Raw genomic sequence first — 13,704 nt, forward strand, 5'->3', positions numbered from 1 at the left:
CAGAAAGCTTGGTGCTCATTAGGAGACTTGTGCTGCCTTCATTTTAACCTGAGCAAATGCAGATTAATGCACAAGATCTTTTTAGATCAGAGGGCAAGTTGGCAAGACTGAAATGAGAGGGATCTGAAGGCAGACCTTTGATCTGCTAAGCCCTTGTCAGTCAGCTCAGAGCAGTCAGACTGGGGATAAAGCTGTCTGTATCTGTGTCAGCACTGCTGCCCCTTCTTGCTTAACTGAAGTGGATATATGGAACTTTAACATGGCTGCCCCCTTAGGGAACATTTTTCACATCCGTGAATCCCGCTCTCTCTAATCACCAGATCACAAACTGGGCACTCCACCAATGTGGGTCACCTGCAGAAATGTGAAGAACATTTGCACTCAGCTCCATCAGGGTGCTGGTGCAGGCGGGGGCAGGGAAGGTGTGCATTATATTACCTTATGGGCATTTAGCAGACTCTCTCATCCAAAGCGACTTGCACAACGTTTTTACATAGCATTTACGTTGTATCCATTTATACCGCTGGATATATACCGAAGCAATGCACATTAAGTACCTTGCTCAAGGGTATAACAACAGCGTCCTACCTGGGAATTGAACATGCAAACTTTAGGTTGCAAGGCCTGTTCCTTACCCAATGCAGGCATACTTCTGACTGTTCTCCAACGGTCTTTAAAAACTTGTATGTATCCAGCACTGATTTCACACAGTGTGCTACATGTGGACAGATGTAGCACACAGTATACTTTCTGAAGGCCTTCATCTTTTGTTTAATAATGCCTTCTTTCCCCATTGTATCAACAAATAAAATCTTGTCTTGTCTTATAGCTAAATATAAACGATAAATGATTGTTCCAAAATCCAGTGAATCTCATGTTTGTGCAACAAGTCAGTGGGTTTATGATCTCAGAAATAAAGAAAAAGCTAGATTTGAAACAATGATGCTAATATTGTGAGGTTGAAAAAGGTATCTAAGTATCTAAGGTACGTAATGAGGTGTGTTATACAGAACAACAGATCCCAGTGGGGGAGAAATGTGCCTGTTTTCTCACATAAAGTCGAACTAAACAAAAAGGCAATGCACTGTTTAAATCAAAAGGGGCTGTCAGGTCGCAAAGGATTCAGCTCCCAGAGGTACAAACTGGTCAATGTCTAAAGGGATGTGCAGCCTCTTTGATCTAAACTACTGTATACATGCTGTGGAAAGGAGGAAGCTCAACCTGAAAGTCACGTTCCACAAGAATACTTAACCATACAATACAACCAGTACATGCCTGCCTTATTTGACTTAACCACTAGCATTTCTGAGATTGCTGAAAAACACACAGGGATGTAGTCTTTGAGAGTTCGCATAGGAAGCCTCTGTTCTGTATCAACATTTCCTCAACAAAGCATAACAGTATGGGGCATGATTGCTTGAGTATCCTTATTCCCCAGTGGCATGTGTTAAGATTATAAAACATCTCTGTGTAATTCATTTTACATTAAGACATTTTTATTATTTAAAAGCTCACATATGGCAAAGCATATTCCAAGCTGAGAGCTCACTTCCAAATACTTAGGACAGTGATTGGTATCCACTGCATATCCACATGTTGTATCCCATGACAATCCATGTCTGTGTTGTTAAAATCGAGTCGAACTGAAAATAAGCACAAATCACATGTTGTTTTGAGGATCAGTCATGTGACTGCTGATGGTAGCAGGATGAGTTCTGAAGTTTACAGAATTCAGATACACTTATATGCTCAGATCCAACCAAATGCCTCCAAGCTCATTGCATGGTGCTTCACCTTGCACCAGAACAATGACCTGAAACATGCTGATAATGCAACCAAGGAGTTTTTCAGGGCCAAACAGTGGCATTTTCTTGACTGTCCAAGTCAACTCCCTATCCTGAATCCAACTGATCATGCGTTTCACTTGTTGAACACAAGACTGAAGGTAAAATGCCCAAGCAACAAACAGGAACTGAAGATGGCTTCAGTACAGGCCTGGCAGAGCATCATCAGGGAAGATGAATATCTGGCGATGTCTATTGTTTGGAGACTTCAGGAAGTCATTGAATGCAAAAGGATTTGCAAGCAAAGACTAAATATAATGACTTTATTACAGATTATGTTTTTTCCAATTGGTTTTGCTCCCCTAAAGAGGAGGGTGGGAAGGACATGTGTAGAAAGTGCTGAAATCCCTGCTCAGATCATCCAATATAGATGTACATATCCTATATTTCCACTGACATGGTATTCCCCACCTCATAGAACAAGTTTGACTGTTCCACTTGATGGGACTGCAGAGTGAAAAGAAGCAGAGGCTGGCATCACGTGCTTCAGAGGATGCTTTCCAAAATACATGTTCTCCTGAATTGATGTATGATTTTGCAGTGATGAGACAGGCCTAAGAATACAATTTACCATTCCAAATTTGTATATAAAGTGAAAAAACTAAAATGTTTCAGTAAAAGCTTTGGAAGTCAGCTTGTCAATAGCTGTTTACAGCTGTTTACTATGTGCTTCATTCAAAACAGAATGGTATGGTGAATGAGGTCTTGTTTCCCAAGCCAGAATCCCTCAGTCAAAATCTGAAGTTGTAAGCAAGGAGGATGCTGTCATGCACTGTTACCGGCTCCCTCTCCCACACTGCCATGCACACTTTTACATATATGCTAATGGTCTCTGCTGACTGCCAGTTTGAATACAGAGGAGTTTGGTAACTGACAAGACAGGAGGTATATGTATAATTAAACATCAGAGGGCGAAGCCATAAAATGTCTGAGATAGAATGAGTCTAATCTTTGCCTGAGGTTCCTCGATAATCAGCCCAGAACCACAAGCCTACAAACACAAAGATCTGAAATGTATGACCCATTTTAGTGGCACCACCCCCTTCCACATGATTCATTTTTTAATTAAGCGCAAGAGAGGAAATTGCAGCTCTGGAGCTGTTGATGGGATGGTGTGTTGGGGTGGGGAGGGGGGAGGGGGTATTCTCAATCTAAACTCGCTCTATGGCCTCCTATCTCACTGCAACATAGAGCATATCTATGCTGCTCACAAATACTTAACCTTGGGAAAAAATGCAACTCAGTCAGCACTGCATCATTAAGGGTGTGCTAAATTCACCAACATCCTGTCACCAACTCTTACTAATCAAATAATTATCAGTTGTCCATTGCCTTTTAAAATTAATCCAGTAATACCATTAAGTCACAAAGGAAGCATGATAAACAGAAATGTTTTAAACAAGCTGCTTATCGCAATAAGGAGCAAATATTAAATATAAATTCCAAAAGAAAGGAATCCAGTCTCAATGTAGTTTGTCTCAAAGAGCTCTCATTCACTGCCTAACCATGAAAATGCTGCACACTTGCATAGTCCAACAGAAAGCTGTAACGATCCAATCCAAAGCTTTTCCTTGGAGGTCACTTCGCAAAGCCATCTGAAATGCATTTTTAATCTTCAAACAATTCCGGTTCCAATAGGGACCCTTTAAATGAGCAAACTGAAATATTTATGTGGCTCTTAACTTTGTATTTTGTGATCTTAGGCAAACACAGGTGTAAAGACAATGGGGGAGCAATATTTTATTAATATGCCCATTTGTTGTGACAAATATAGCCAGAAAGTAAAATTGGAAGGTGGGCAAATGTAAATATTTTGTACATTATTTATTCTACAAAAAAGTAATAAGTCAAGATATTTTGGAAAAAAATGCATTCTGATAATATTTTTGGTTATAAACACATCCAGGTACCAAACTCCTCATCTCGCCCCAGATTACAGGTTGTAGGAAATGTTCTGCTTTGTTAGGAACAGATGATGGAATAAGACAGAAACAGCCGGAACAAAAGACTTTGGTCTGAGCTGGTACCTGGTTCTGGATACCGAGCAGTCTCTGGAATCAAGCTGTGGGCAAGATACTCTGGCCCAAATCTCCCAAAAATCCTCCCAGGCCCTCCAGCCTCTGAATAGGCCCACCCATTTATTTATAAATGGGCTGTGCTTACAGATGCTAATGTGAGCTATTTCAGTGACAATGCATCTTGTATGCATATCTCATATATCTCATGACAGTGGGAACTAAAAAAAAAATATAAATATGGAACAATGGTATATTCCATTATAATTTGCCATGACAGGCCAGTGAGGCCACGCATCACACCTGGGGGAAATTTAGGTGATCATGCTAGTGCAGCCCTTTTCCCCTCAGCACAATTGGTGATGCTGTGCTTCCATTTCCATCTCCGATGTTCACAAAAAATGAAAAATGCATAAACAATCGAACTGTTGAATTAATGTTTCCACACGATAAGCAAGCTTAATATCCGACTGACAATTGGAATGCCAGAATACTCACCCTGCCAACTAGAATTGGGTCAGGTCCAGAAAACTCCTCCAGCACAAACATTTGATTCCAAACCCATCCCCTCTTGGCACGACTGAGGAGTCTTTGTCCTTCGCCAGGCCCATGGAGGCCCATGACAGATCCAGTTTGTAAACTTTTTGACTGGTTGACCAAGGGTGTCGTGGACATAAGAGAAACACACATAATCCACACGAGCAATAAGGAAGTCCATATATCTGTCAGCACCTCCAACCGTTTTGCCATTATTTCCTAAGAAATGCAACACTCCCTCTGATGAAAACTTATTTCTCTCTACTTTGGATTTCAGCTTTCAGGCTCATGATGGAGTGAGGATCAATCACACAGCAAGTTGTGCTTTCAGGAAGGACAGAGGGTGTGTTCTTTCGATGTGGCCATCCATTTGTTGATTCTTCAGTGTGCAATACCTGGAGAAAGAAGAGTGTTTACACAATTTTTGCAAAAATGAAACCACAAAATGTATTAAGAGCAAATCTGGTCATTTAAAACAAGTACACATTATACTGTCAAAATTACACCTTTGTAAGTAAATAGTGCTCTATGCATGTTTAGAGTTATATTTTGATAAATATCCCTTCCTTTTAAAAAGGCTCAACGCAAAGCAGCTGTTCATATAATAAATGACACACCAATAAACTTTCTCCGTTATCACAGAGCTCTCCCTCATAATGAACACTCTACAGGTATTTTTGTCGACCTTGCTGATTCCTGTCTCCTTGTAAACTGCACTATAACATTGTAAACATAAGTATTGTGGTGTAAAAGATTAGTGTTGCTGTTTTTGTTGTTGGTGGTGGTGGTTGAGGTAGTAGTAGTAGTAGTAGTAGTATTTTTGTATGCATGTATGCATGTATGAATGTATAAATAAATAAACTGATTAATCTAAATTAATTAATACAATTGTTCTACTTTTGCATGCAAAATTGTGGTTTGTGCTGTCAAATGTATATGCAATTAAAACAAAAAACCTATTTAGATAGATAAGTGTTTAGATAAGTGTTTTTCTTTAAATAAGTATATTTCTTATGTGTGTACCTTTGAAACAGTGGAACATTGTGCCATGTTACTAGCAGCAGTAATATGTATGTATTTCTGTCTGGGAATGTTTGCTGCTTTCCTATACAATGTAGCCAATTTATATTTTGTGATAAATTTGAATCAGTAGTTTCCTTGTTAGATTACAATACACTATTTCATTATGATGAGCTAATTTAGAAGAATCTATGATTCTGTGTTCTATGATAATCATAACATTGATGTAATGATGAGTGGTTGTTTAAGAGTTATTTATATTATATATATATATATATATATATATATATATATATATATATACAATTAGCAAATATTTTAAAAGAAATGGTTTTAAAGTCTGCATAACGATCAGTGATGTGCTAATTTGTGACATTGGTGTTCTATGAAACATTTTTAAATGATATTACACTTGCATTTGCATAAGGGGATACCATAACGCATTGGTTAAATTCATGTATGTCTTCTGTCATCTCATGATTATGGTCATTATATGATTAGCATGAACCTGTCATAGGAAGTGTGTGTGTGTGTGGTTGTGTGTGCGTGTGTGTTGGTATATTTCTCCTAGAAATGAGTTCAGCAGATGTAAGCAGAATATAGATTTTTTTTTATTTTTTTTTTTTTAAACACGTTTACTCCACATGATACCATTAACTTACTTGCACTACATATGTATTGACATTTACGGACTATAACACCACACTGCACAAACCACTTACATGTGTTAATTAACAGATTTGCCTATGAAGTTATATTCCATTTAAGTGTACTTCGTAGATTTAAAAAAAAATAAAAACCAAGTAGCCTATTTATTAAGTTTTTTTTTTTCTTTCTTCAAAAAATTAGCTTTGCTTAGTATAAAAGTAACAACGACATTATAATTACTTCAAAACATGTAGTGCATCTGGGGTATAACAATTATACCTCAACAGACTCTGGGAAACGAATCGATTTGACAGCCAACTCTGGTATGCACGACCAAAAATCAACGTGCATCTTTCAAATCGCGAAGTCATAACATATGGTTGACCACAATATGGCAGCTATTGCTCTACCTGTACAGACTGAATAAAGCACGGAGTTAGTCACTACCATTTATGGACACTTGATTGATGAAATGTTGTCTAAAGAATACGAGGTAACTCAGCTTCCGGCTTGAGTAAACGCTAAGGCATTCTATTTTTCCGGGAAAAAAAGTATAGTTGTGAGTAACCTACTCTTGCGCTCCTTTTATCCATTTTAATTCTTCATCGGGAACGGAAGGATGCCGCACATTGCAGGCGCATTCCAAAGTAGCTGGATTAGTCACAGTGTTAAATAATCGGGTAGTTATTATGCGCTGTTACTCTGTGTAAACGCTCTAATTAATGAAATGAATCCTATAGATAAATAAATGTTAATTGTAGGCTTCTGCTGTCGACATATATTGTCACCCTTCACCCATCTTTGACTATTTTGGCATTCTGCCATGTATAGTTGTCAAAGTGCAGTTAGCCTTATATGTTGCCCTTTAACGCGAAAAAGCCAGAATGACGAATGTTTCAAACTGATCGAGTTAGAAGTATTTCGCCACACCTAAGTACGTTTTTGTCCGTCAAGTTTCAGCACCACATATGTGGCTAGCTCCCATACAAATCGCGTATTCAATCTTTTCACAACTGGCAAGTATAAAGCCATTAACAAGAAAAGAGATCGCGTTTAAATGGACACTGAACTAACTACCTTGGAAACTAATCTTTGAAGTGAATAGTCTTTTGATAAATGCATTTTCTTTGAAATGTGAAAAATTAAATGCAATCTGACTTTAAAATATCGGTAAACACCAACCGTTGTCGGCACATCAAGCGAGGATAGTAGATTACCTGACGTTCAAAATATTAAGTTGAGCAAGGTTTTCATACATCTCTTCATCTGTACACCTCACCGAAACCATCATGGAGCATATTATTTTTCGAAATTTAATGGAAACCTGGACGAAATGACTCAACACCAAGAGCGGTTAATGCCGATAAATATCTTAACAGAAATGACAAACTGTGACCACAAGAATGACTCGACTGATGAAAGCAACTAACTGCACATATTTCTCCACATGAAATTTTCTCAAACATTGGTGCACCTGTTAATTTTGCTCAGTACTTACTGTCTTGTTTCTAAGTGCCTGCACCATGGTAAGCTTTGGAGAAGAAGTATCCTCCCAATACGGTCAATGCTCAGTGCATTTTCTTTGGAGGAAGTTGAAGAAAATGATCAAAAACGGGGAGGGAGCCAAAATGAATCCGCAGAATTCACAAATATCACAATACCCGCGAGTACTTCGCCTTACTGCCTGTCTGCAAAATGTAACAGGGAGGAGACGGTGTGGAAGTGTTTCGCGCGAGGAGCCTCCCCTTGCCGTTTTCATTGGGCTGATGAAGTGGCAGGTCTATCGCTTAGAAATTAATGCATGCGCTCAAGGGAATGCACAACTTTTATAACCATGCCTCAACGTTGTTTCAAACACCAGATTCTGCAGTGCTTTGAACACGATTGACTGGAAAGAACTGAGGGGCGTTTTGGCAGTTACACCGCACACATGTAGGCTAATGCTCTTTTTTATTTTTTTTTAAGTCGCTGCATTTGGTAAAACTACGTTGATTAAAATAAACAATGTGTGCATGGAACCTGTCACTTCGCTGTTTAATCTTTAAGGGAACGAAACACTAAGAAACGTCGGTTCCAGTGGCAGGCTAAGAGGAAACTGAAGAGCTCATCGGTTGGCAGGCTATGAGGCTGTTAGAAGAGTGCATCGGCTTTGCTTTATGCCCGAAAGTGCCGAACACCGCCATAGGCATTTGCTGCCAGATATGTGATTAACGTATTGTTAAATTGCATTATTTCTGATAAATGTTCTTTTCCCAATTCAGTAAATACTTTGCATATTATTTCTATTAGTATTCACCACTTTACTGAACCGTATTTGAATCAGTTGTGGCAAGGTACAGCTATTGCGGGGTGGTGGGGCGAAGAAGTGTAATTAAGGTCCAGTCCAGGGGTCCCAAAAAAAAAGTCCGGTCATATTTTCTTCCAACCATGAACTCAGCCAGCTGATTTCACTAATTAATTATACCTGGCTGATTGTAACAAAATACTGGGAGCACTCTTTCAAAACCTGGATTTTCCTCTGAGGGAAAAGTAATCACTGTGACATAAAAAGATATTTACAGTTTACAGTATGCAAATCTGGTACAGCAGTGGCCCTAAAACGTGCAAGGGGCAGACAGAATCATCAAAAAGGCAGACCTATGTGTAACTCTAAAGTTACTGGATGCAACGTGTGATACAATAATGAAAACAGCATCTCATTAGAGCAATTTGTAATCCAAAATTCCAAAACAAGTTTATCACCTCAAACCACAGCTCTGCATGCAAATCTATCGACATCTAATCCCCAGGTATTTGTCTGTGTGTCAGGGAAATAAATAAAATAAAACCTGTTTTGATTTCCAACTGCACAAAGTGCGCACAGAATACATAACTAATTTTCAAGACAACGTTTTAATTAATGGCACTTCCATTATATTTAACATATAGTGCACTCCAAAGACTGCTTGTAAGAATTACATGAAAATACACTAAGAGTACAAAATATCACAGTAAGTCATTATGCATTAATCAATAAATATATCTGGGGAAAGTAAAAAGTCATAAAAACCCGATTTGAAGGAATGGTAAATTATCTTTTCTAATCTTTATTGCTTTACTGTCAGTATCCCCCAGTAGTATCTGGCATGAGAGAGAGATGCTAAGATGTGTGAGATCTGTATAGTACTGGTGAGCTCAGAGCCCTCTAGTGTATAACAATGTAGCTGACATTTTAAGTCTGACCAAAAAAAAAAGTCCAGTAATGGTCAGAGGCCATTATTATTATTATTATTATATTGTTTTGTTGTGATGCAACACACCACCATCAGGTTCATGTGAGTTTATTGAACCAGGACATTGTCTTTCTAATGTTCTGGTTCAATAAACTCACATGAACTCTAGGGGTTTCGTCATACTTGTTCCTGGTTATGGTTATACATTTTGTTGTACGTCGCTCTGGATAAGAGCATCTGCCAAATGCCTGTAATGTAATGTAATGATGGTGGTGTGTTCCATCACAACAAAACAATGTAATAATAATAATAGTAGTAGTAATAGTAGTAATAATAATAATAATAACAATAATAATAATAATACATATAAACTGGGGTGGGGAAACAAACTAAGGTAACTATATGTATACAAATTGAATGTGAAAAAGGGATTATGTTAATAGACATACACACAATTCTGTGGTAAAAGTATGGACACATAAATTGAGGGTTGATTATACTGTGCCTGACTCTTTAAGAACAGTACCTTTGCAATTTCAGTTATATATGGAAACTCTTAACCTACAACTGATGATGTTGCTTTATTTATTATAATTGATTATTCTGAACTTATTCACATTCACAGGCAATCTAACATTTACATTCTAATAATATATTTCAATGTGATAAAACATTTATGGCTGTCAAATTATGTTAATCTGTTTCTTGTGATTAATTAGAAAGTTTATGTAAACAAATTAAATAAAATAAGCTCCAATTAAATAGTTTTCAATTGAAGCAAAAATGAAATAGTATTTTAAACTTAAATAAAACACAAGAATAAAACATATTCTGACCAAGTATAATACATATGAAAGAGCAGTGTTCAACAGCATCTTTCATTGACCCATGCTTTATCTATACCTGCTTATTCTGGTCAGGGTAGCGGGAGGTGCTGGAGCCTGTGTATTGGGTGAGAGGCAGGAATACACCCTGGACAGGTCGCCACTCATATTGCAGGGCACACACACCATTCACTCAAACAGTCATACCCATAGGGGTAATTTAGAGTCACCAATTAGCCTACCTGTGCATCTTTGGACTGCAGGAGGAAAGCAGAGTCCTCAGAGGAAACTCACATGAACACGGGGCGGACATGCTAACTCCACACAGAAAGGCCCAGGTCGGGATTCGAACCAAGTACCTTCTTGCTGTGAGGATACCCACTGCACCACTGTGCCTCCCCAAGAGCAACTTATAATGCCAAATTCAAGGCCTATAGTTCAGATTGACCTGTTGCTATGCCACAGTTTGGTTAACCTTTTTTTCTCACTTAGCCTTTTAGTAAGACACCTCTTATATCTCTTCACAGGGGTCATTGATTCAGATGCACAGAACAGCTATTTTTCTGGCTGAACACAGCTTAAAATAAAAATAATAAGCAAATAAAATTTTTGCCGGGGTACCATCAGCAGGTTCTGTCTTGATTAGATAAGTAGGCAGAATTTCCTGACTGGGTGCAGCATTGCTTTGCATTTGGACAGGGCTGAGGAACTAGAATTTATTAAATCACAATTCTTAACTAACTTAAGCATGCCAGCAATATGCCATGCCTTCAGCAGGGCAATCTCTGTGCAATTATTATAGTTAGCATTCAGGCAAGAATAACCTTATTAAATAATTACCATACCATATTAAGATTAAAACATGGCAAAATTAAACACTCTATATCATTCAGCTTTTAAGTGGGCATGGCCTTTTATTAAAACAGTCACTGCCATGTGCATATGATTTAAAGTTCAAAGCCAGAATGCATGTAACACTGGAAAATAAGCATTACACCTCCTTTTCAATAAAACCACTTTGGAATGCACAGAAATCTTTTTTTTTTTTTTTAATGGACCAAACTGCATTAAATACATGTTGAGGTGTAATTTCAAAGGTGAGTTTTGAGACCTTTGAGGAAGGCAGCCAGTGAACCTGCAATCATGACTGATTGTGGAAGGTTAGACCACCATAAGACAATAAGAGCAGAGAAGACTGGGGCCGTGAGGAACAGCTCGTGGGAGCTTGAAGCGATTGGACAGCGATTGGATCACAGTTTGAAGATAGGAAGGAGCAATGCAATTTGCAATTTGAATTGAATGAGTGCACCCACCAGAAGCAAGTTAAAGGTTGTTCAAAAGTAGCACAGCATGTATGAATTTTGGCAGGTTGAAGCCCAGGTGGGCAACAGCATTCTGGACCAGTTGCAGTCGCCTGATGGTTTCACAATTCCTTGATGAGAGAAAAATAGCAAGCTTGAGTTATTTGTCTCCTGGGATGACAGCACTTTCTGTATCAGACTCAAAAACACACTTATTCAGCAAAACTTATGGACATATTATTTCACTGTCCATTCTTTGTACAGAAGAATTCAGCCACTACAACATGATATTTAAAATGTAGTTCAAAGTACACCTAAAAGCAACACCTTTGGGATCATTAGAAAAGCCAACTGCAAGCCAGGCCCAGTCAGTGCCCGACCTCTCTAATTCTGGATGAATGGAAGCAAATCCCTGCAGCAGTACTCTGACATCTAGTATAAAGCCTTCCCAGAAGAGTGGAGGTTGTTATGGCAGCAAAGAGTGGACCAATTGGTGTTGGATGTTGGATGTCAGGTGTTGGATGTCAGGTGTCCATATCTATATAATACAGCCCCTGAGATCACTCTGAAACCACCACAGCACTAAATATGATTAATTCTGTTGGCATAGCACTAACCGGTGATCAAAATATCAGCGGGCTTTGAGAAAGGTGAAGTAACTGAAAGGGGAAACGGTCTTTGAAGTCTCGGCATTCATAATCGATCATCGGTTACTACTTTGTCAGTTAAATTAATCACCAAGCTGGTGTTACAGAGCACTGCTGCTACTACTCCTTGAGGATACAACCCATGCTCCCAATTTGCAAAAGTTAATGCATGAACAGTAAACAAATTATACATTAAGGCTGAATTGCAATTCATTTGTCAGAGACTTCAGTTTAACGATCTGATCTGATGAATGTGTGCATCTGAGTAAAGTTCACATTTCTCCCTTCTTTGCATTCAACTCAGAAATGAGTGAGGCCCAAGTAAGTTTGTGACAGGTTTTATTATCCACAGTTTTCAAATCCATAGGTTCTATTTTTTTTAATCTACTGGTTTTTCTGTCAACAGAACTTGAATCAGTAAAAGTGAATATTCACATGCATTTCCTTGCCCAGACATTGTGGGATGACCCCACCCCACACAATGCTTGCATAAACGTTTGTGTAGGCTATGATGGAATTGGCCAAAACAATAAAAGGTGCCAATTCAATCTTCATGGTACAAGGAAACATAATGTTAATATGTCAGGCCTAGTTACTATGGGAAGCGTTACTATAGGCCTACCATTTTATGAAACAATTTAGCTCAGCTATTAAGGAAATTTTGTAACAATACCAGCTTCACATACTGTCCTGGATTTAGATACCTGAAAAGGAGTGTAACAATATATAACTATACACAGGAACTTTGGGGCTCTCTGACCACGGGACTTACTCTCTGCTGAGTAACATTCATCATTAACTTTTTTATTAACCTAGGAATAAGGACGTGCCCATCCCCTTCCTCTTGTGACCCTGCAATAAACTCTCTGCATGATCAATTAAGCATCAGCTTGGGGCAAGGAACACCCCCTTTATGGAGGAATGCTCCAACATTAATGCAGTAATCAATGGTCTGTCTATCCATGTTTCATTGACCACTCCGATACCGCAAGCCAATCAAATGTTTGTGTGGCAAAAATAATAAACCAATCACATTACAGAGCTCACTCATGGGGTTTGATCGCGTCAGTGACTTTTGAGAATAAAAGTCATCAAAAAACCTAACAACTTTGCCAGACTTTGCTGCGCTTCCAAACTCACACCTCGCTGGAGACCTGCCTGAGTTGGCCAGCCACCGTCCGTGAAATAAACCAAGCTGGTTTATTTCCCATCGACACCTGTTGAGGAAAAGTACTTTCAGACTTTTCCGCCGTATATGCCTTGCGGCCGGGCCCAAGTGGAAGATATGTGCACATCCCAAATCATCTTGACTGGAACCCGTCGCGACCCCGACTTCACAGAAGAAGTTTCCCAAGTTTCTGCGCACATGCCACAGACACTGAGACCAGCTGACGAGCTGACTAAGCATCACCTAACAGAATTAAGGACTGGCCTCCCTCATTATCACCATTAATGTGGTGGTGGGCCCACGCTGGCCAGCCAGATTTTTGTTTCATAGGGCAGGGTCCACAGGAACCTATTTTATTGAGCGTCAGGTGGCTGGGGAGGTGGTCATGTGAAGGCAAGGAGTGGCAATACATTTCAGCCTGGAAAAAACAGGGACTAGGCATTCTTGCCCATCTGATATGTCCAGGTGTGGAACCTCTGAGCTCAGTG

The 13,704-nt window shown here is 39.0% G+C and overlaps 1 protein-coding gene across 1 annotated transcript in view; it reads right to left on the reverse strand.

Annotated features, from left to right (window-relative positions):
- LOC118214756 (cadherin-8-like) overlaps positions 1-7,869 on the reverse strand; it is a 75,311-nt gene extending 67,442 nt beyond the window's left edge. The window contains exons 1-2 of the mRNA XM_035394944.1: positions 7,563-7,869; positions 4,358-4,791 (exon numbers count right to left, since the gene is read on the reverse strand). Coding sequence (XP_035250835.1) covers positions 4,358-4,609 — 252 coding nt within the window. The 5' untranslated portion in view covers positions 4,610-4,791; positions 7,563-7,869. The remainder of the gene's footprint in view (positions 1-4,357; positions 4,792-7,562) is intronic.
- Between the last annotated feature and the right edge of the window lie 5,835 nt (positions 7,870-13,704).

This window comes from Anguilla anguilla, chromosome 16 (assembly GCF_013347855.1).
Source record: "Anguilla anguilla isolate fAngAng1 chromosome 16, fAngAng1.pri, whole genome shotgun sequence".
Taxonomy (NCBI): domain Eukaryota; kingdom Metazoa; phylum Chordata; class Actinopteri; order Anguilliformes; family Anguillidae; genus Anguilla; species Anguilla anguilla.